The 24,515-nt window shown below is 43.7% G+C and overlaps 1 protein-coding gene across 2 annotated transcripts in view; it reads right to left on the bottom strand.

The window, feature by feature from the left end:
- The window catches only part of CAMK1D (calcium/calmodulin dependent protein kinase ID), a 376,228-nt gene that overhangs the window by 59,275 nt on the left and 292,438 nt on the right, over nt 1-24,515 (bottom strand). For both annotated transcript variants that reach the window (XM_074324976.1, XM_074324975.1), the window contains exon 4: nt 3,560-3,698. In XM_074324976.1, the coding sequence (XP_074181077.1) occupies nt 3,560-3,698 (139 nt within the window). The remainder of the gene's footprint in view (nt 1-3,559; nt 3,699-24,515) is intronic.

Genomic DNA, 24,515 nt, shown 5'->3' on the forward strand with positions numbered 1-24,515 from the left:
GATATACTGACTTGACAGGAGTTTTGCGGAAGGCAGGTCAGGGTGATTAGATATGGAGGGTGGGGGACAAGGAATCTGATAAACTAAGTCAGCAGGGCTCCCGCTAAGATGGGACTAAGTGGGCAGTCAGTGGACTCAGGACAAGCCCAAGGTCAGTCGGAAAGAAGGTTGAGGGGCCCAAGTCAAGTTTGGTCAGTCTCCTCTGTCTGTCAATGTCTCAGTCCTTGGCCTGCCTTTAGCAAGAAGCCCCTACCCTTACCCTCTCCTCTTACTAACTTTCCATCCATGACCCCTCTCTCTTCTCAGTGGCTATAAATCCCCAGTGTCCTTGCTGAATTGGGAGTTGAACTCGATCGTCCCCCGTACTGCAATACCCCTCTTGCAGCAGTCTGGAATAAGGGCTTCCTTCTGATTTTAGCAAAGGTCAGAATTATTCTTTAACAGAACCGAAAGGGGAAGTGGGGGAGGGAACCCACTATCCATCACAAATAACACAAAAAGGAATGGCATTTAACAGTCACTATGACATTAATTCTGTGGACGAAGCATAACATCAAAAGAAAATCAATGTATGCTTGAGGATGTTTTCAATGAGTTTTAAGAGGATCAAATGGGCCAATCAATTGAAATACGAATAATGCTTAGAAAGTGTGTGTGTGGGTGGGGGGATGATCTAACCAAAAAGTGCATGTGGCTCTTGTTTTCTCTGAATGTTTAGGGGCTGCTCTTTGATGAACAGTAAGGATCCACGGTGGGTGCAGAGAGAGGCCTTTTTGTTTAAGCTTCTGATTTTCAGTCTTGCTTGTCCCAGTATTTCCACATCTGTAAAGCCTGCGATCTCATGATCCTGAACCAGGCTTTGCCCAGGCAAGAGATTGCCAAAGGGCCCGTGATGCCTTCGTACACATCCTCCTACAGGAGACTCACCCGGTCAATAAAGTGCTCTTGTGAAGAACAATTACCCCTAAAGAGGGTTCGGTGGACTGGTCATTCACAGTTTAGATCAATACTTTTAATTGGTTCAAGACTAGTAAAGAACGCAGGGCTTTTTGTTGGGCGGGCAGGGAGGAAAGCGGAGAGAGGGCAGGCCCAGGGACGTCTGGATGGAGGCCCCAGGGGGCAGTAGGAGGCCTGTGGGAGTGGGGGAGGGCATCTTGCAATTCTGCCTGGGTCCTAGAAGGCCCAGGACTCACCCGGAAAATCGGCTTTCTGTATTTTATGTCACTTTTACAAGACAATGGGTGGCCAATACCTGAGTTGAAATGTCAGTCCCTACCCTTTAATAGTCCCATAACAAGCCTGTAAAAGACGTCAATCAACATTTCCCATAAAGGTCGTGGTATCATAATCACCCCAATCCAGTGATTCTCAACTGGGGACAGTTGTACACTCCAGAGGACAGTCGGCAATGCCTACAGGCATTTTTGCTTGGCACAACGCCAGGACTGGTACTGGCATCTGGTGGGTGGAGGCCAGGGGTGCTGCTAAACTTCCTACAATGCACAGGACAGTCCCCCACAAAGACTGACCCAGCCGCAAGGGGCACTAGTGCAGGGCGGAGAAGCCGAACTCTGATCTCAGGCAGTAGTGGACATTTCCTGTCTCAATCCCTTGTTTTGAAAAAAGGACCACTGATTGGCTCTAGTAGCTTCCTGGGGCAATAAGACACAAGAATACCTTCCTGGAGGAAGAAAGAAGTATATTTGCATATGGGGCTGGGACAGTATCCCAGATTGTGCCCTCATTTTAAATTAACACAACTATGTTCTCCATTGCTTGGGCATAGCTCATACAGTTTGTTTTCATTTTCTTGGATGTTTATGAAAATTTAATATCAACTTCTCCACATAGATCAAACTCCTTTGTGCCTCTGAAAAGAGATCACAGAAAGGTCCTAAAACGGCAATGTTCTTTCCACAACTACAAGCCTAGTGGGTAATTTTAAAACTCCACAGGCTGGGATCTGCAAGTATTTCTCCCAAAGCATTACGTGGGGGTAGAAAACAGTATCTCCCATCCAGCCAATCTGCCCTCCTACGGGGGAAGCAAACATTGGGCCTCTAGGAAATGGTTTATCTGGTTAGAAATGATTTCTAATAAGGATAACCAGCCCACCACATCACATCTCTGTGTTTGGCACACTAACTTGTTCCGAGAGAGCTGCCTGCTGTGTGCTGGAAGCACAGAACTGCCATCAGGGAGGGCACAAGAGAGCAGAGAAGGCACCCCTGCCTGTGTCAGGCAGGTTGGCTTAGCCTCACCCCGCCCTCGGAAGGACCTCCAGGCCTGAAAACTAGCTAAGTGTGCTCACAGCCCTTTTCACCTGTCAAGAAGCCAGCAAAGGGCAAAAGCTAAGGACTTGATCAACATTCCCAAATCCCCTCGTCCAGCAGTTCTCCAGGAGTGGTTCCCAGGCCAATACCGGCATCATTTGCAAACCCCTAAGAAATGCAAGTTCCTGGGGCCCCTGCAGACCCACAGAATCAGAACACCTCGGGTGGGGACAACCATCTGTTTGTACAAGTCCTCCAGACAATTCTGATGTAGGCTAACATTTGGGAGCCACTGCCCTCATCAATGGAAACTGATAACATGGAGAGAACGAGAGAAAGCTTTACAGTGAACCCTTATTAAAAGAAAGCTACACCATCTCATACCTTTACTCCCAGATAATGGGAAGACGCTGAAATTCCATTTTCACTAATGTTTAGGGTTTATTCTTTAAACGGATTTAGACTCCCCGTAGTCGTGCATAGCATGGCTTCAGTACAATATAATCCCTGTGTTTATGATACGAGTGGAGGGTACGTGTGCTGGGGTGGAATTTCTACCTTGACAGGTGCAGTGAGCTCTGGGGCTGGACCTGCGACTGCGGTAGAATGAAGCCACATTACAGCCTTGGGTTAGCAATGCTCATTGCGTTATTCTTCAAATTGATATGTCTGATACCTAAATAGACCCAGAGGGAAATGTACTGCCAAGGGGCCCACATACAGCCCAGATCCATCAGTGCTACTAGGTGAAGGGTCAGGATGCCAAAACCTTATGAGGAAAGGTAAGAAAGAAACCTCTAGGACATTGGAGAAGGCTGTAATTGCAGCTCATTTTTCCTGATAATCTTCTATTTCCCTTCTCTCTTATCTCATGCCCTCTACCCACTTGCCCCTTTCTTTCATAAAATGTGTTGTGCTGAAACAGGGCTAGAATTGGGAGAGGACTGAAGAATCGCACTGGGAGAAGGGTGTTGGGGGCCTGTACATCTTGAACAAAATTACCTTTTAGATAGGCTTGAATTAATACATAACCTACCTCTTGGTGGCCCTTTGGCAGCTAATGGTTATAAAATAACCAGAGAATGGCCCGCCCCACTGATCTGCATCTTCTTTCAAGCTACTTCTGGGTCCCAAAGGCCCTGATGACTAACAGGACACCAATGCCCACTGATTCCACCCATATCTACATCAAGGCAACCCCACCCCTTCTGTGGAGCCAGTCCTCTTGGAGAGGTGCATTGTGGGTTGGAGAGTAGCTGGAGGATGTTGCTAAGCGACGGCCTCACCTTGAGGTCCCTGTGGACGATGCCCATTCTATGGAGATAGTAGACAGCATCCAAGACCTGGCGGATCAGAGTGCTGGCATCTTTCTCTGTGTAAAATCCTTTCTCCACGATCCGATCAAACAGCTCTCCACCAGATACACTGTTGAAAAAAAAAAACACGAAAAAATTAGAAGTCTGAGAGGATCTATTGAATCATTCAGGGAAAACCATCAATCAGAGCTTTCAATATGATAAATGACCCAAATTTTATTTCAAAAATGAAACCATTTTCAAAGTCAGATTTTGCCCCACCTATTCCCAAGAAGCTGACACCTGGGAAGTGTTTCTATGTGACTGTGGTACAAATTTCTGGACTAAAATAAAGGGAATAAAAATAAGCCAGGACCCACGGTCTATCCAGGCTTGACAAGCCTCTCCTGGCCTCTGCCTCTATGTTGCTGTTACAATGTAAAGTCACATAACCTTCCAAAAGCATCATCAAATATAGAAAGATGCTGCTGGACATGATTTCTCCTTTGTACAAGAGAGTATCTTTAAAGAGTCCGGGGTTTGGGGAGCTGTGGGCAAAGCACCGAGCAGCCGACAGGATGTCTGGGGTTTTGACTGAGTTCTGCTTCTCCTATGCTGAGTGCGTGAGCATCCATGGAGTCTTTGAACTTCCATCTTTTATCTGTAAAATGAGGGAGTTAATCTAGTCAGCCATGTCAAACAGAGGGTAGGGGGACGCCCTTGGAGGCAGCAGAACCTGAAAGTCACATGATTTACAAAAAACAAAAGAAAAATGACACTCTGCCACATTGCATTGCTTTGGTTTTTGGTGACAATATTTAATTTTAATTTTCTCTGAATTTCAAAATGCATTAAATTTTTATTTATTTATGTATTGCAAAGAGGCTTAGGCAAAAAAAAAAAGGCTTTTTTGGCAAAGGACAAAAAGCCCTGGTGAACAACCTCTACAGACCCTTTCATTTTGATATTCAATGCTGTTCTGAGTTTAACAGTGACAGTACTGTACAATTCTGAATGGAAACAACTCAACTAACACCTCAGCCTCCCAATTCTTAGAACATACACTTGGTTAAGAAAACAGTGCTTCTGTCAAATAATTAAGCCATCTTGGAAATTAGCTTCAAGGGATATGTTAAAACTATTGTTTTTTCTATAAAAAAGAAAAATTTTCCAAAAACAAAATGAAAAAGAGATTTATTTGAAATATTAAAAGCATAGAACAGTTTCATAAACAACTTTTACCGCTTTAACAGAGTAAAAGGCACAAGGCACACCCTGGCAGAAAACACACACACACACACACACACACACACCACACACACACACACACACACACACACACAGAGCTATGACTTATTTTCTGCAAGTCATGGCAATTAATGTGCAATAACTGAACCTCTGATACTTCTTTTTAAAAAACCAATAAAGAAAACACAACTGCAGCTATAAAAGGCCTCTGTGTTACCTATAGTTATTCCAAGTAATACAGTGCTTGGATAATGTCTTGTTTCCAAAGCAAACTGAGCAATCTAGATAAGAAAGGAAAGACGCTCAGGAGAAATAAAAAGCAATTCAAAGAGGAAAAAGAACCTGAAACCATTTTAAGGACCAAGTCATCTAAATGATCCCTGTAGGGAAACCCAAATCCCCAAACATCCCCTCTCAGTAACTGTTACCAAGATCTCGCCATTCTTCATTTTTCTAGCGCCTTCTTCCAATGAATTTCAATGTCTGAAACTTTGCAGAGCTTGAGGATTTAGGACAGATGTACAGCTGCCAGGGGCAGGGTGATGTAGGTGCCTTCACTTGACTTGGTCATTTATTCTACCTTATTCTACCACTCCTTCAACATTTACTGGGGGCCGGTTCCGGGCCAGCTACTGTGCACTGCACGGCTGGTGTCAGTCAGGCAGCACTAGTTAGAAGGAGGAAATGCTCTTTTGATTGTGCCCCTTGTCATCCTCTGCCATCAACCTATCTTCCAACATTGCCACGCATAACTAGTAGTGTTCCAGTGCCTGCTTACCCCGGGTTGGCCTGCTACTCATGTCTTCTGCTCGGTGAGCTGCTAGAGGACCTCAGGCAAGGATGCTCACCCCTCCCCACCCCACCCCACCTCCCACCCTTAGTACCCCGCACGACCCAAACTTTGCCAGACCCTCTCCTTCCCTCAAAACTGCTCTTTCCTGCTTCCCATTCTCTCAAAGTCCTCTTTTCGGCTCTGTGATCCATAAGGTGTTAGTTGATTCTATCGAATCAAAGCACCAGAGCTGAAGTATATAACACTGCTGTAGTACATATTGTCAGAGTCCAAATTCTTGGCACATTTAATATCGCTCTTCTTAAATTTCAAATTGTACCAGGGCTTTATTTTCCTGAACAGTGCTCAGAATGAATTTGGTTTCCTTAGAAACCAAGGCACAGGGGAAATGTTTAAAAACTTGCCAATAAAAAAATGTAACACTACTAATAAAAATAGCTCAGATTTGCAAATCACTTCATGCTTTTCAAAAATCTTCTTAAGTGTACATTTCAAAGGCCTGGATGTTTATATGTACACACCCCACTATCACATTCCTATGTGGAAGCCCTAATTCTTAATGTGGTGATATTTGGGGGTGGGGCCTTTGGGAGGTGACTAGATTTAGATGAGGCCATAAGGGTGGGGCCCCCATGATGGGATCAGTGCCCTCATATGCAGAGGAAGACGGACCAACCAGGCTCTCTCTCTACTACGCAAGGACTCAGTGAGAAGGCGACTGTTTGCCAGCCAGGAAGAGAGCCCTTAACAGGAATCAAATCTGCTGGCACCTTGATCTTGGCCATCACAGACTCCAGAAATGTGACAAATACATTTCCATTGTTTAAGGCACCCCATCTCTGGTATTTTGTTATAGCAGCCTAAGCTAAGATACCTACTCATTTTTAAAACCACTTTTAAATAACCAAAATCCCAGAATCACTAATGAGGAAATAAGTTTTGATTTGTGGCAATGGGTGTGTCTCAATTTCAGGCCTGCAGACCATGGTTAGGTTGGGTGGTTGGCTGCTGATCTGACAGGTTGCCCTCTTGAATCAATATCCTCCTATGGCAAACTTCCTATGTGCACAGTTTCCCAATTAAATAATGCAAAGCATCAGGATGCATTTAGAAGCATCAGAGGTCCAGTGACTGGGGAAAAGAAGTAGAATCATAATAGTAGATCAAGAAATCAAATGATTTGGGAGAGAGACTACTGGGAGAGAGACTTAGCTGTGGGGCATGCAGATATGGAAAGATAAACTGGTTACTAAAGATTAAAGGAGAAGACTGAGAGATGGTTAAAAAATTCTCTGTTCTTTTCAATTCAAACTTTGACATTGATTTAGAACAATCTGTCTTTGCCTGGAAGCTGGGTTTGCTCAGTCTCTGATCACCCTTGCCTATTACAGAGTACCATTATCATAGAGTATGAGAAGTTTAAATATGCAAATGTGAAATAGTTTGATGTAATAATCTCAGTAAAATTTCAGCTTACTTGAAAAATTTTAAGTAATGCAAATCCTTTCAAATTCAAGAACAATTGTCAAGAAGCATAATTTCAAAGTTGCTGGATCGAGTAAGCTGTAAGCTCTGATTCCACTATGGTATTCTGTAAGGCAATATAACTTGTCAGTTTATCATGCACACTGTCAGTACTGGGCAAACCCCACTGTTCTCTGCATGCACTTGAACGTCCCCAGCTAATTTTGATAGATATCATCCTCTTATTTTAAAAATTTAATGCCAATTTTTATAACTTAGAATACTTTATGCCTTATAACAATATCATCTACCCTAAAAGATACTACTTGTGCTCATAAGGAAAACTGGGCTCCAAAAATCCATCACTCTAGAAGTTGGAGATGATAAAATAAAGTGAAGAAGGCTGGAGGAAACCAGAATATGTCACCCCAAAATATGACTCTTTGACATAAAAATTATTTTGAGCTGAAAGCAATTAAGAAGCAGTAAAAGTAGAAAAAGCTCCCCCTTTTCTGGCTGAAGGCAAGAAATAAATTGTCTGTTTCAATGGAGACAGACTTTTACCAGCCCAGAGAATTCTGTAAACAAACCTCATCCTTATTTCCCTAGTTCCTCCTTCACCATTTACCACCCCAGCCCAAATCTCTTTGTCTTGTCAGTTCTCCACAAATTTATTATTTGTCTAAAAGGTAAACAAGCTTCCTGCTCTGGTCGCTTCTTTAAGTCTTCATTCTCTTGTGAAGACTCTCATGTACATGGAAAAATTCAGTATAGTACATACGCTTTTCTCCTGTGCGTCTGTCTTTGTCAGTTTAATTTTCAGACCCATTCAGGTATCCTAAGAGGGTTGTGGAAAATGTTTTCCTCCCCTTCAAGGCCAAATGGCATAGGGCTGTGCTATTAATTTCAGACACAGTAGTCTGAGAAATATTAGCGATGATGCTGGGATAATAAAAAAGCAGTGTAGCAACAAATATGCCTTGAAATTCACAAGGGCTGTCACAGAAGGCAGGTATCCTAAGAGGGTTGTGGAAAATGTTTTCCTCCCCTTCAAGGCCAAATGGCATAGGGCTGTGCTATTAATTTCAGACACAGTAGTCTGAGAAATATTAGCGATGATGCTGGGATAATAAAAAAGCAGTGTAGCAACAAATATGCCTTGAAATTCACAAGGGCTGTCACAGAAGGAGGCAGCAAAAGAAGAAAAGAACTGGTGACACAGCTACAAGAACAATGTGGTCTCAATGTACCCCAGAGCTAGGCTGGTTATAAATGTGCGTTTGTTAAGAACCATCTCGCCTATTTACATTTAGTCCTAAGGGGAAAGTACTCTTGAAAAATGCAGGTTGTGATTAACAGAGCCTACAAGCAAAGTGTTTTTCAACTGTGAAACCCCTAGGCCCAGAGGATAGACAGAAGTATTTTTTTTACCCAGCCCGGAGAAAGAAAGCATCTATCTTCTCAGTCTTTCCCTGAATCAAGTCCCAACTTGGCAGCCCCTGGGGTCTCCCTCCTCCCACACAGGGCAGCCGCCCGTCTCGGAGGCACCCGCTCTTAATCCTCACTGTTTCATTTGACGGTGGCACCTGTACACTCAGCTCCTGGGGGGGCGGGGGATGGGGATCTCATCCACTCCAGGAAGATTAAGGCTTTACTTCATGCAACCTCTGCCCTCAATATTTTCCTCCTTCAGTAAATCCTACTTGAATAAAAACATCTTTATTCTTAGAATTCAGTTTCACAATATCTTCCAGGCCTCAATCTGTTCAGAAATTTCCAAAACACAAACACATGCCTCTCCATTTCATGGACCAGATCAATTTAACCCCTTGTGTTCCTTTACGCTTTGATTTCAGTTATTTTGCCTTCTTAATGTCTGGGGTGTTAGGGACTGAATTGTGCCCCCTCTCGATTTTATATGTTGAAATCCTAATCCCCCCAGTACACCTCAGAATGTGACTGTATCTGGAGATACAGCCTTTAGAGTGGTGCTTAAGGTTAAACAAGGTCATATGGCTCCAATATGATGGGTGTCCTTATGAGGGAGAGAGGACGGCAGAGGGGAGACATACCAGGGATGCACGCACATGGAGGGAAGACCATGTGAGGACTCGGAGAGAAGGCAGCCATCTATAAGCCAGGAGAGAGGTCTCAGAAGAAACCAACCCTGCTGACACCTTGAGGTTGGACTTGCAGCCTCCAGAACGGTGAGAAAATAAACCTCTGTTGTTTAAGCCCTCCAGTGTGAGGTATTTTGTTATGGCCACCCTAGCAAACAAATGCACTGGGCAACATAAAGGACCTTTCATATTCATGCAGCATATATTTGAATATACATTGTCTTCACATATATTTTTTGAGGTTTATTGGAGGAAAACCCTTTTTGAGGGACTTTATATGCATTATATGTTTTTTTTAAATTTACCAAATCATCAAATAATCCTGGATCAAGCCAGACAATATGTTGTCTCTGTTTCCAAGGGACTCACAGCTGGGGGGTGGGGGTGGTTCTAAGATACACAGGTAAGTTGAACACAGTGCAGGTGGCTCCGATTAGGAGTGGGTTGATGAAGGTGCTTTGGAAGATCACACAGGACACCTGGAAGGGGCCCAGGGGACAGGGCAGGAGAAAGGGAGTCTGAGCTGTCTTAAAGAAGGAATAACACTTAGTGAAGTGGAACAAAGGGACGGTAAGTAACAGTCGATCACCTGAATGATCACGAAAGGAGTTTTTGGAGAATTGACTCAGCAGAGAAATGCAGTCCATGGAAGAGGTGCTGGGTGAGCACCTTCCTTCCATCAGCCCACCCGGGCAAGCAGTGTTAGTCTGTATCTGGGGGCAACAAAAGAAGCTCAAGTTGACAATCAAGACCACCAGTGACCAAGACTTGCCAAACTGTGACCCCAGCTGGAGGACCACAGGGCACTGAAGAAGGGAGAAATCGGTGGCTAGAAAAGGCTTCCCGAAAGAGGCGTCTTAACTTCCTCTGTGCTTCCGGAGTCTAGCAGAATACTCATCAGATTGCAGAAAAACATCAGGTGGGTCCTGAAGGAAGGCGAAACGTGAGAGACAGGAGGAAGGATATGACAAGCAGGGAATAGAGGGTCAGGCAGGAATGAACATGGTAGGCAAAGAAACCCGACTTATCTGGAAAATGCAACTGGTGCAGATGAAGGCAGAGCCTGAAGGCTTCTGCAAACCGAGCAGTGGAGCCTGGCTGGGCTGTTCATGCTAAGCTGCTTGGGATCAAAGGTAGCCCATTTCTGCAAGAGGCTACTGAGCGTGTTGCCATTGGTGTGTGTGGGTGTGGGGTGACGGGCATCTTGGAACAGGGGTCATTTCCAGGGGGTGAGCCGTCTTCCAGCAAAGGTCTGTAGTTGCCATCCCACTGCTTTCCTATTCTCAGCCATGCAGACTTCCTGCTGCCCTTAGGTGTGCTCAGAGAGCAAATCCATTCCACCAAAACCAAGCTGTGTGGTGTGCAGGCACTGATTCTCATCCATCCAAGCACCATCCTTCATTGCTTTGGGTGAGGCCTCAGGGATTCCTTGCAATCATTTGTTTCTCCTCCTGCTTTCCAACTATGCCTCGTCAGTCCCCAACCAGTTGTCTCAAGGCTGGCCAGGAAAAGTGTGCTAATAGCCAAAATGATGGATAAGAAAGAACTAAAGGTGCTTTAATTTTGTTTTGGAAACTTGATTGCTGAGATTGACATTCTATTCATGAGAAAAGGGCTAAAGGACGTGTTAAGAAATCACTAACATAATCAAGATTCCAAGAGAAACTAGCTAATCTCTTTTAATTCAAAGCACCTCTTCAGAGCCCTCCCCCCAAAAAAGATAAGTTAATTACATATCATTTTCAGTTTTTTGTTTTCCAAAAGGGCAAAACGTATCTTATTCATATAGAATCCCCAATATCTATGACTTTTATATTCTGGTGGGTGGAAAGAGAAATCAATAAATAGATAAACAAACAGATAAATGTGAAACTGTCAGAGAGTTCAAAGTGCGGTGCAGAGAACCTGAACAAGCCTGAGAAGAGCACAGCCCCTCTGGATGGCAGGAGACAGCCAGCCACGTGCCAAAGGGGCCAGCTTGTCCTAAAACCCTGAGGACAGCACAGAACTTTGGGTATTTGGGACCAAGAAGGTCAGGATGCCTGGAGTGTGCACGGCAATGGTGAAACGGCTGAGAAAGGAAGGCCCAGCTCACGCACGGCAGGAGCTAGGGAATGAATGTTTGTGTTCTCCCCAAATTCACATGTGGAAATATCACCCCAAATGGATGGTTTTTGGAGGCGGGGCCTTGGCAGATAATTAGGTCACATGGGTGGAGTCCTCACGGGTGAGACAAGTGCCCTTATAAGAAGAGGTCAGAGAGCCAACTTGCCCTATTTCTGCCATGTGAGGATACAATGAGAAGCTGGCAGTCTACAAGCAGAAAGAGCGCTCTCCCCAGAACACAGCCATACTGGCACCTGATTTGGGACTTCCAGGCTCCAGAGCTGTGAGAAATAAATGTATGTTGTTTACAAGCCCCCCGATTTACGGTACTTTGTTATGACAGCCCAAATAGACGGAGGTGTCATGTAAAATAAGATCGTAACATGGGTTTATTCTCTATTTGATAAGAAATCATTGTAAATGCTAACTATTACATTGTTCTGTACATCCGAAGCTACTAAAACAAGAAAAGGAAGCGTGGAGGGTTTCAGCCAGAGGGCAAGTGAACTGAATGACGTTTGCTAAAGGTCACTGTAGCCGCTGTGTGAGAAAGGGTTGTAGAGGCAGCAGCGTGGAAGCACGCAGACGTGAGGTGGGTAACAGAGGATGGGGGCTCAGCCTGGGGGCGCCGAAGTCAGACAGAAGTGAACAGACACAGTATGTATTGGAGACGTGGGAGCCAAGACTCACTGGTGAAGCTGGCATGGGGCACAGAGGAAGGGGAATCAAGATTGTCTCCTAGAGTTTTGACTTGAGGAACAGGTACATGGCAGTGCCATTATTTGAAATTAGGGCCCCTGGTGGAAGAACAGGTTTGGAAGGATAAAAACAAGTAGGCCAGCACTGACCACAGAATTTCCTGCCACGATGACAATGCTCTTTATCTGCGGTGTCTGATGTCACAGCCACTAGTCACAGGGGGCTACTGTGCATTTGAAACGTGGCTGGTACAACTGAAGACCTGGCCTTATAACTTTATTTAGTTTTAAGTAATGTAAGTAGCCACACAGCACTACCACGTCAGACAGCACAGATTGAGGCACGGTTAGGATGGGTGCAGTTTGAGATGCTTATTGGCTGGAGACGTTAAGCAGTAGCCATACATATAAGTCTGAAGTTCAGGGGAAAGATCAGGGCTAGAGTTCAAACGAGCAAGTCCTCAGCATGCAGATGGTCTGCACAGCCACGAGGCTAGACGTGGTCAGCTAGTGAGAGAGGGTAGCTGGGCAAGAGAAAGGCATCTGAGTGCCAGGAACGCCAACCCTCAGACAAGGAAGGGCCCGCAGAGGACTCGACAGAGAGGCAGGAAGCAAAGGAGAGCGTGGTGCCAAGGACACCAAGCAGGAGGGCTTGGTCAACCCTGACAAACACGGCTGAGAGATCAAATAAGATGAGGACAGAGAAACGTCCATCGTATTTGCCAAGATAAAGGGCAGGGCCGGAGGCAGAGATCCGAGAGTCACTGGCTTACGAGATGGCGTCTCGACCCTGGGCGTAGAGACGTCTGAGTACAGAGAAGAGAAGGGTGCCCAGGACTCAGCAAGCTGAGCCTATTTTTCTCATCTATGAAAGGGGAAATTATACCTGCTTTAAGAATTACGTGAGACAATGAAAGGAAAATCGCTAGGCAGCCTCTTGGCATGCTTCAGTGTTCTGTAAATGTCAGTTCCCTCCCGCCTTCTCCGCTGGGAAACTCAGGGGCAGGAGCAAACCACTGACTGACCAGGGATCAGTGGAAAGAAGCTGCTAGGAACGGGCGTTGCAAGGAGGAGGGGGACACAGGGCTCTGTGTCTCGAGACAGGAGAGCCCCCCTCCCCACAGACAGGCTGGGGTTCTATGGAGATATCCATGCATGCAGTTAGGATGGAAATTTGTGAAGACTGCAGCCTGATCACGTAATTGTACAATTTAATATTGTGCCTTCTGCATTCAGTAGATATCTTCCTATAACCTTACAAAAGGACTTGCAGTGAGGTTCAGGATGCTCCTGACCTGGCTAGTGCAGCCCGTTTCCTGACTTGTTCCAGGTTAATGAAGTACTTTGACATGCCAGAGCTCTAAAGAAAGACCTTGTGGTAGAATACAGCATGAGTTTTGTATTGACAGATGTTCTTGAATGTATTAAGTATAATTTTTGGTAGTATTCTGTCATAAACTGTCACATATCAGCTGTCTCCCAATTAGATCAAGTTGGGAAGGTTTCACTTGGCAACACAATTATTTTTCTATTATAATTTTCCTAATATTAAAATAATTTTGCATTCCTAGAGTAGTAACAATGGAAAGAGGTTGGAGATGGCTCTGGAACAGGTCTAGGAAAACAGCTTGGTTACAGATAATCCACTAAATTGGTAACTCCCATGTAGGGAATTGCCAGTGGGCTGGAAGCACGTCTTTGTCTATCTTGGGTAAGTGACTATGTTCAAAACTGATGGAGGACAATTATGCAATTTCACATATGCTCAGAGATTCAGAATCTGAAGACAACTTGATAGAGCCCCAATTTTATGACAAGTCTAAAAAATGCTTTCTAACTCCTTTTTGTTTGTCCAGCTTTAACAGAAGTTCATTATATGAGGTGTGATCAAAAGATACAGTGAATGTTTAAATAAATAAAAAAAATGTATTACAGTAAAATACACATTGCCATGAATCCCCCTCAAAATATTTCTCCTCGCTTTGAACACACTTATCCCATCGTTCTTGCCACTTTCTGAAGCAGTTCTAGAAGTCCTCTTTCATGAGTGTTTTTACTTCATCCTCTATCATGACAATACTCTGTGTCACACATTGCTTCTGGTAGGGCAATTTCTGTCAAATAAACACATTATGGCATGTCCTCTTCTACCTTATTCACCAGATCTGGCACCATGTGATTTCTGGCTCTTCCCCAAAGTCAAACGATCATGAAAGGTAAACGTTTTGAACCCATTCAGAACATCAAGGCAACCATGACAGCGCAACTAAAGACACTCAGGAAAGAGGACTTCCAGAACTGCTTCAGAAAGTGGCAAGAATGATACGATGAGTGTGTTCAAAGTGAGGGGGAGTATTTTGAGGGGGGATTAATGACAACGTGTCTTTTACTGTAATAATTTCTTTTTATTTAAACATTCACTGTATGTTTTGATCACACCTCATATGTATTTATATTCATTCTAGTGTTTCTCAGCCAAGGGGGATGGATCTCTACTGAAAATCCTGTGGCAGACGTGTGACAGGGCACAAGCATTTAGGTCTCATGAGAAAGGTCTAATAATGCCTCTAACAGCAGCAACAAAATGGAAATTTCCTGACTATTGTTTAGACTTGCAAAATGCCCAACGCCTTTGTTGATTAAGTCTCCAGAGTTCCTGGGTTTACCTTCTATCAACAGCATGGACCAAGGTGCGCGATCACAGCTGCGCACTGCAGGGATCCCTGGCTCTGGGCCACCTTGGTCCTTGTTGAACCCTCACATCTAATTCCTACTCATCATTTAGATCCTAACTTGAATGTCACTACTTCAGAAAAGCCTTTCCTGACCCCCCAGATGAGATTACCCCCATTACGTTCTCTCTTAGCAGCTGTATTTCTGCACAGCACTCACCAGTTAGAATTCATTGTTGGCACATTTGTCTGTGTGGTGCTTGTCCTCTCCTGGGCTGTGACCTCCATAAAGGCTGAGGTAGTGTCAGCCTCTGCTGAAACTGTTTTACCCAGGGTTTAGCATGGATCTGGCAGAGAGGAAAAGCTAACTCAAGGTATGTTGAATAAAGAAAGATACTGCACAATAGATGCATAGTGAGTGGGGTCTGGGTCAAGCTGGGCATGGCATCCTTAAGCCATAGTGCACAACCTCAAGCATGTGCCATGGAGTACACAGCACAAGTGTTCTGAAACCCACCCTGTTTAGCAGGTGAGCAGCTGAGCCAATTTTCTGTATCTACCCTCGTCCGTCCATCCATCCATCCATCCATCCATCCATCCATCCATCCATCCTTGACTCTCTAAACTTGCTACAGGTTTGCATGCTATATTTTTGTCTCACCAATCATATCTCTGGGGTTTGCTTTTTTGCTAGGAGTAGGCACCCCACACTCTGAAGAATGTTCTAGAGCCCCAGCCAATCCAGTGAATGGCTCTTCCTCTTGGCTGGTCCTGGCTTTGCCCAGGGACCCTGAGCAGACTCCCTCTCAACAGAAGGTCACAATAAATAAGACAACCCTTCAGCATATTTATATCATCACCCATTTAAAAAGCCATGTCAAGAACCCATTTAGAATGATGTGCTAAAGGGTGAGTTAGTGAGTGATATAGACCAGTCTCCAGTCTGGGGCAGGGACAGAGTGATCCCCAGGGGATACATGTGACTGGTGGTCAGAGACTCGGCCCAGTCAGTGCCACATGAACTGGATGGGGCAGATCTACACAGACCAAAGTAATCTGCAGAACAAAAAAAGTTAGGCCATGGTAGTTTGTTGTCATTTGTGTATTTTGATGGAAAACTATTTTAAAGCAGTCCCTTATAGTTGTACAAATATACATTATGCTCTGAAATGTCTTCAATGAATGTATTCTTTTTAAATGAAGATAACAAAACAGACCAGGCACCAGACATTCCAGGTAATCGGCCTTGCTCTTTATCTCTCAGCTCAAATTGCTACAAGTCTGAGAATATAACAAAACTTCCACTCATGGAAGCTTCTAGAACACATTTCGTACATCACGCTGGTTTGCCCATGCCTTCCAACCCAGCAGCTTGTAGCAACCACCAGTGATTTTCAGGTTCCAAAGAGAAAATCCTTTCCGGAAACCCCTTTCTTCCCCTGTCCAAGGTTTAAAGCTGTCCCGAAGGAGAGCTCAGGTCACACACCTGCCTACCTGGTTGCGTTCCCGACATGGAGCCACCCCCCAGAGCCCGCGGCCCTGGGCTCACGTGGGCTTCCTGTGGCCTTCCTGTTTCCTCTCAATCCCAGCACAGGATGGCTCTGCATTACTGAGCTCTACACCAGACCTTTGTCTGAGTTCCTTCTTACTGAAGGTTATTCTGAAAGACACACTAAGCATGGCTGCTTTGGAACCAGTAAAAAATATTTTTTTAACAAATAAGAACGGGAAAAGTTTAAATATCATCAGCAGTGAGGGGTGAAGAGAGGAATACAATCGCATTGTTCTGGATCAGACCAGCTGCCAGGGTCATTCCTTAACTTCTCTTCCCTGTGTCTCTGACTGGGACTGTGATGGCTGATTTCATGTGTGAACTTGACTGGAATATGGCGTGCCCAGATATTTGGTTAAACATAATTGTGGGTGTGCCTGGGAGGGTGTTTCTGGAAGATATACGCATTTGAATCGGTAGACGGAGAAAGCAGATGGCTCTCTAGTGTGGGTGGACCTCGTCCAATCAGTTGCAGGTCGGGCTAGAACAAAAAGGCTTAGTAAGAGGGAACTGCTTTCTAGCTGAGACACTGTGTTTTTTCCTGCCTTCAGACTGGAACTGAAATACTGGCTCTTCCTGGGTCTGGAGCCAGATGGCCTCCGGACTAGAACTACAGCATCGGCTCTCCTGGATCTCAGGTTGCCGACTCACCCTAGAGATCTTGGGACTTGTCAGCCTTGATAGTCATGAGCACCAAACGTCTGTCTGTTCATCCATCCTCTCTCTCTCCATACATATAATGGAATGAAATCTCATACACATATAATAAAGAAACAAGGTGGAATAGGAGTAGGAAGTGAAGAAGAGGAGAATTGTAGAGGAGGCTGCTGAGGAAAACACGGGAGAGTGTGCTCGGAACTGTCTGTCCACTCAGAGACTCCCTCAGACATTCTCCTGAGCAAGAGCAGGAAGGTACAGCATGCAAAGTTCACATTTACAAGCAATTCACCCACGGTTCCAACTTTCCCCCGCAATTTCTGGCAAGCTTTTTCTAAGATTCGTGAGCTGCCAGTGGACAAATATGAGATTCAGTAACTTGTGTTTTCACTTTTGTAGGTAACAATGGGATTCAAGCCAAATACTAAATGTTTCATTGATAACAAAGCACTGCAAGGACAATTAGAAGTCTAAAATGCCATCTAAGTGCCAAGAGAGCCCTAGAACATATTTTCAACAAAGTTGCTGTCCTTGATTTGTGATTTGCTAGAAGAAAGTTCTTTCTCAGACTATCCTTTCTTTTATTTGAAAAAACAAAAATCCATATACAGCAACATTTTAAAAACCCACAGAAATCGCCTTAGGTAGAAACACACCTTCTTCAGTGCCAGCAGAATTATTTACCTCTGTTTTTCTCTTCAGCACAGTCTGTTTCTAGTGTTTTCACTGGGGGGGGTGCTGCACATGTGTGTGCATGAGCATGCGTGTGTGCATGAGCATGCGTGTGTGCATGAGCACGCGTGTGTGCATGAGCACGCGTGTGAGCATGAGCACACGTGTGTGCAGGTGTGCATGCGCTCAGACACATTTATGTTTATTTGAAAATAACTACACATATGAGCTTCGGTCAGTCTGGGTTCCACAAGACAGAGGAGACCCTGTTCAATGGGTGAGTCCGGAATGGGCGTGGTCACAGCCCTGTGAGTGACAGGGATCTCGGGAGCAACGGCCACCAAACCTACTCACGAGCACAGAGAAGGAAGCTTTGTGGGCACAGAACTGAGAGTCCCAAGCATAGAACTTGACTTTTGTTTTTAATGTCCACCTTTCTTTGTGTCTTTTAAAATGTGCCTTCCTTTCTGCTTCATGCACACTTGGATAGCTATAATTTAAAAACAAATAAAATGAAACAAGAAAAACAGAAATAACAAGTGTTGGTGAGAATGTGGAGAAACTGGAACCCTCGTATATTGCTGGTGGGAATGTAAAATGGTGCAGCTGCTGTGGGGAAAAGTTTGGTGGTTTCTCAAAAATTAAAAATAGAGTTATAATATCACCCAGCAATTTCATTCCTACATGAATTGAAAATATATGTTCACATAAAAACTTATATATGAATGTTCATAGCAAAATTACTTATGAGACCAAAAAAGCAGAAATAACCAAAATGGCCATCAATTAATGAATGGACAAACAACATTTGGTCTTGCCATATAATTCATGCGTGGAATATTATTCAGTCATAAAAAGGAATGCAGTACTGGTACATGCTACAACACGGCAAACATACTGAAAACGTTATGCTAAGAGAAAGAAACCAGACACAGAAGGCCACACGTTGTATGATGCCATTTACATAAAATGTCCAAGACAGGCAAATCTGTAGAGACAGAAAGTAGATTGGTGGTTGCCCGAGGCTGGGGGGAAGATGGAACGGGGAGTGACCGTTAACGGGTACAGAGTTTATTTTGGGGGTGATGAGTATGTTCTGGAATTATACAGTGTTGACGGCTGTGTATGTAACCTTGCGAATATACTAAAAACCACTGAATTACATATATACCTTAAAAGGGGTGAATTTATGGCATGTGAATTTTATCTCCATTTTTTTTTTAAATTCCCTTTTCTTTTCCTAGACCCATTATTTTTATCAACAGAAAGACAAATGTGCTAAGGACCCTAGAAATAGCCTCGCTTTCTGCCTTGACCCTCTAACAAATGGAATTTTCCCCTTTGTCTTGTTTTTTCTTAGCTGAAGAGATCTATTGTTAGAAATTGATCGAACATTTGCATCTTCTCTATATCTGCTCTTTCTCTCCCTTCTGATGACATACAAAGATGGTCTCTCATTGGAGCTACCGTTTCCTTTTATAAACAACCCTCCTCTTTTACTGCCTGCTGGCTTTACACACACTAGACCTACTTCAATAACAACCCCTGTCTCTAACGTAGGCTCCTCTCTTGAGGAATAAAGTAGAAGAACCGTGAAGTACAGAGCCTTTGTCAGACGTGATATTCTTAGGTGACCTCTGGGAAGAAACCACTTAACAAAGGGGGTTGGAGTCACTTCCTCTGGAAACAGCCTTTACTTAGTTACATCTCCCAACGTCTTATATTGTGTGACCTCAGATAACTGAAATGGCGCCTCACTCACTCACATATAGATGGGAGTCGTTTCTTATTCTTATCAACAGATTCCTGTCAGCTGAGAACATCACTGCACTAAAACCTCACCAAAGTAATTGCCTTCAAAATAGACACAGACAATAGTTTAGTGGTTACCAGAGGGTAAGTGGGGTGGGGGGTGGGAGATGAGGGTAAGGGGGATCAAATATATGGTGATGGAAGGAGAACTGACTCTGGTGGTAAACACACAATGGGATTTATAGATGATGTAATACAGAATTGTACACCTGAAATCTATGTAATTTTACTAACAATTGTCACCCCAATAAATTAAAAGAAATATTCCAGCAATAATTTTCAAAAGGGAAGATGCTATTAAGGTGATGAGCATGTTCTAAAATTGGATTAGGGTGATGGTTGCATAACTTGGTAAATTTATTAAAATCATTGAATTATACACTTAAAATGAGTGAGTTTTATGGTATATAAATGGTACTTCAATGAAATTGTCAAACAAATAAATAAGTAAATAAATAAATAAGCAAGCAAGCCAGGGAGAGAGAGGGGGAGAAGTGGGTGGGGGTAGAGGGAAAGCAAGATGGGCCTTAGGTTGAAAAGAGCGACGGGTAGATACTGCTGTGTGGTGCCCAGCACACCCCTCAGGCCACCCGAAATCCAGGGAGTGGGGGCTGAGGGCTCTCAGCTGAGTCCCTCTGAGGCTTTTCCCTTAGCATAAGAAGGTTGCTTGTCCAAGGCCATAGCCCCCACCCTGGGACAGCCACATCCAAGGACTAGGTAATGAGAGGATGGCAGTGTCCACCTCCCCACACTTGTTTTGAGGCAGAAGAAGCCCTGGGCCAGCGCAGGTCCAGAGTCCCCGGGATTGGCTGAGGCTTTGGTGACGGTGCCTTGCAGCTCACGTGGCCCGTCGGCCCCGCCTGCTTCCTTCACTCCAGGCCGATTCTGATCCTGACAGCTCTCCCCAGAAAAGCAGTGGCAGCCCCACTGCTTCTTCAGAGGCTCTTTCCAGGGAACCAGACCTAAGGCAGAGGCTCAGCACATATCCCCTCTATTTGTAAATGTTTAACATTTTTCAGACGAAGAAGGATAAAAACCCTCAAAGTTCCCCAAACTAAAATACCTCAAACTCTAGGAAAAACATATCTGATACATACTGTAGTGGATACTAAACTTGTTGTTCCATGAATTCTAAGTCAGAAGCCTGGCCTCACGAGCGGTACTTTCCCTGTTCTTTCTTAAGGACTCTGAGAGGCATTTACGCGTCTGTGTAGATGGGCTGCTGAACTCAGAAGGTCTCTTCTTACCTTGTCTGCAATAGTTTCAAGAATGTGTAGTCCCAGCCAAACATGAAGAAAGGAAGACAGGAAATCTGAGAGTCATAAGACCCCCCAAAAAGGCAATGAGACTCCAGGAAAGTCTGTATCCATACTTCAATTTAAAGTCCATTTCTTTCCTACACTTAACATAATTGCATGCTGTGCTAGAAAATCTGCACACAGAAGAATAAGATTTTGGTGATTAAATTATTTAAAGTCACTGACACTAGCATTTTAGAGGACATTCCACATATTTCATCTGTTACATCAGAAGGATAATCTGGAAAACCCGGTTTCCTTAGAGATTACAGAAACCATCAATTATTTGAAATTGCTTTGCTTAAAAAAAAAAAAAATATTTTTAGAAATCTCCAGTTAACGTCCCATTATTAATTGCCATTGGCTCATTATATGAATGCTGTTACTATACTAAATGCTCTCAACCAAAGAGATGTCCAATATTGATTTTGTTACGGTGAGTCCAGCTCAGTACCCAGCACTACGGAGTGTGTTGTCCCATGCAAAAACTAAATCCTGCAACAGAGGCTCTGCCTTCCAAATTCTTCTGATTTCTCCAGAACTGTCTTGGTTTACCTACTTGCGCCTAGTTCAGTATCTTCTTAGCTCCTCCAGTTTAAGCCTACCTATATTCATCAATCCACCTGGCCCACTTTCCTGGTTCCAAATCCAGCTTCTGATCTTGTCTCCCCCAGCCATCACCTAACCCTGACTTGGTACCTCCATGAATGGATCATTCACTTACAGCACAAAATCTTCTCCTACATGTGTATTTCCCTCGTAGGCTGGCCTCTGTGCATGCATTCCCCTTGAGGAACCAGGAGGGTCAGGAGGCACTGCCCAAATGCTCCATTACCATGCTAACTCTTACAGAATATTACGAGTTAGGAAACACACTTGGCCTAAACAACACATTTCAACTCTACCTGTTACCAATCTTTTACTTTTTAAAAGTATTTGTGCAATCAAAATGGTAATATAGGAGTTGTCTGTAGTTTTCCCCCAAGAAACACAGATTTTCAGAATCGCCATGGGAGTCGGGATGCAGAGAAGATGCTCCTTCCAGTACACCCCTGGGGCAAAATAAAATCTGAGACTGGGCCTATTGAAAGGGGTAAGGGGAGCAGTTTCACTTTACCTGTGTCAACCTCCCCCAAGGTGGCACAGTTCAGGGCCAAGAGAGACCCTCTCAGCCTGTGATTTCCCCCACGGGGGGGGAGTAAGAGTGTGTGGGTAAGCGCTCAGTTTCCACAGCTGTGCAGGACACCGCCAAAGAGATCCACTTCTTTCTCACCCTATCCAGAAAACAGTGGTGAGCTACATGAACATAAGCCAAGGAGAGGCTGGAAGAATAACAGCCAGGACTCTCTGAGGGCATCAAATAGACACAGATCCTACTAACTGCTTCATTGGCTCCATCACGAAGCTCATCCATGAGCTGCTGGGAACACCTTGCCTGCAGATGCCCTAATTTGCCGTTGGCTCCACCAACCTTCTATGCACTTCACTGACACACACACACAGCCAACCCTGCAGCTGGCTCTCTGTGCACATCCCTGAGGGTGGCAAGGGCAAGTCTTTGCAGATGGCTACTGGGCATGTGCAGTAAGCTGGCTCAACTCTGTGAGGCTGGGAGAGAGCACACCAACCTGACATTCAGCACCACCCTAGGGAAAGCAAGCTAATGGGATGCCATCAGCACATGCCATGACTTTGCAGCATTGGGAGAAGGCACACAATCTTACGCATTCCCCCCAGACAGGGAGCAAGAGTGTAGAGAAGGCATAAAGATAGAAAAAGTCTGAGAAAACCTCAAAATCCCTAACATGGCTCATGGATAGTACTTCTCGCCTGAAGCCAGTTAGCAAAGACTGAAGGGGGTGACTGCTTTGTCAAATGTGAAGACAGAAAAACAATATTTTAGGGAATATAAAAAAATAAAGGAAACATGACATTGCCAAAGGAATGCAATAATTTTACAATAACCGACCCCAAAGAAATGAAGGCCTACACCTGATAAAGAATTCAAAGTAGCTGTTTCGAGGAAGCTCAGTGAGCTACAAGAAAACATAGACAATTCAACAAAATCAGGAAAATAATACATGAACAAAATGATAAGCTTAACAGAGATAGAAATTAAAAAGAGAGAGAAACAAACACAAATTCTGGACCTGAGAAATACAATGAATGAAATGCAAAATGCAACAGAGTGTCACCATCAAACTGGATGAAGCAGAAGAAAGAATCTGTGAAGCAGAACACAGGTCATTTGAAATGATGCAATTAGAAGAGGACAAACAAAAAAATGATAAAAAAAAGAGTGAAGAAAGCCTATGTAAACTATAGAATACCATTAAGAGAAACAATCTATGTATTACTAGAGATCCACAAGGAGAAGAGGGAGAAAAGGGTAGAAAGCTTCTCTAAATAAATAATGGTGGGGAACCTCCCAAATCTGAGGAGAAATTTGGACATCCAATACACGAAGTAAAGAAGTCCTCCAAAAATTTTAACCCAAAATGATATTCTCCAAGGTATATTATAATAAAACTATATAAAGTCAAAGACAAACGTAGAATTTAAAAAGCAGCAAGAGGGGCAGCTGGATGGCTCAGCTGGTTAGAGCGCAAGCTCTGAACAACAGGGTTGCCAGCTCGATTCCCCCATGGGATGGTGGGCTGTGCCCCCTGCAACTAAAGATTGAAAACGGCAACTGGACTTGGAGCTGAGCTGCGCCCTCCACAACTAGATTGAAGGACAACGACTTGGAGCTGATGGGCCCTGGAGAAACACACTGTCCCCCCAATATTCCCCAATTAAAATTTATTTTTAAAAAAAGCAGCAAGAGAAATAAATTACTCTCATACAGGCAAACTCCCATAAGACTATCAGGGGGTTTCTCAGCAGAAACCTTGCAGTGGAGAAAGGGATGATAGAAAAAGATCAGAGCAGAAATAAATGAAAGAGACCAGAAAAACAATAGACAAGATCAATAAAAACATGAGCTAGTTTTGTGAAAAGATAAACAAAACTGATAAACGTAGACTATGAAATAAGGAGAGAAAACACAAATAAAGTCAGAATGCTCTAAAGAGGAGATATTACAACTGTTACAAAAGAAATAAAAAGAGACGACGTACTATAAACAATTATACACCAACAAATTGGATAACCTAAAAGAAGCAGATACATTTCTGAAAACATACAAGCTAACAAGACTTATTCATGCTGAAATAGAAAATCTAAACAGACCAATTTACAACTAAGGAGATTTAATTAGTCATCACAAACCTCCCAACAAAGAAAAGCCCATGGTAGATCATTTCCCTGGTGAGTTCTACCAAACATTCAAAGAAGAATTAATGCCAATCCTTAAACTCTCCTAAAAATTGAAGAGGAGGGTCACTACCAAATTCCTTTTATGAGGCCAGCATTAATCTAATACCAAAGCCAGGCAAGGACCATACAGTAAACTACAGGTAACATCCTTAATGAACACAGATGCCAAATTTTTCAACAAAATACTAGCAAACCAATTTCAACAGTACATTAAAAGGATCATACACCATGATCAGGTGCAATTTATCCATGGAATGCAAGGATGATTCAACATATACATATTAATAAATGTGATACACCACATTAACAGAATAATAAATAACAACCATAACATCATCTCAACAGATGTAGAAAAATCATTTGACAATTTCAGCATCTTTTCATGATAAAAACGCTCAACAAATTGGGCACAGAAGGAGCATATCTCAACCTAATAAAGGCTTATATGACAAGCCCACAGTAACAACATACTCAACAGTAAAAGGTTGAAAGCGTTTCCTTCAAGATCAAGAGAAAGACAAGGGTGCTCATTCCCAC

The sequence above is a fragment of the Rhinolophus sinicus genome, linkage group LG02 (genome assembly GCF_036562045.2).
Source record: "Rhinolophus sinicus isolate RSC01 linkage group LG02, ASM3656204v1, whole genome shotgun sequence".
In the NCBI taxonomy this organism is placed as follows: domain Eukaryota; kingdom Metazoa; phylum Chordata; class Mammalia; order Chiroptera; family Rhinolophidae; genus Rhinolophus; species Rhinolophus sinicus.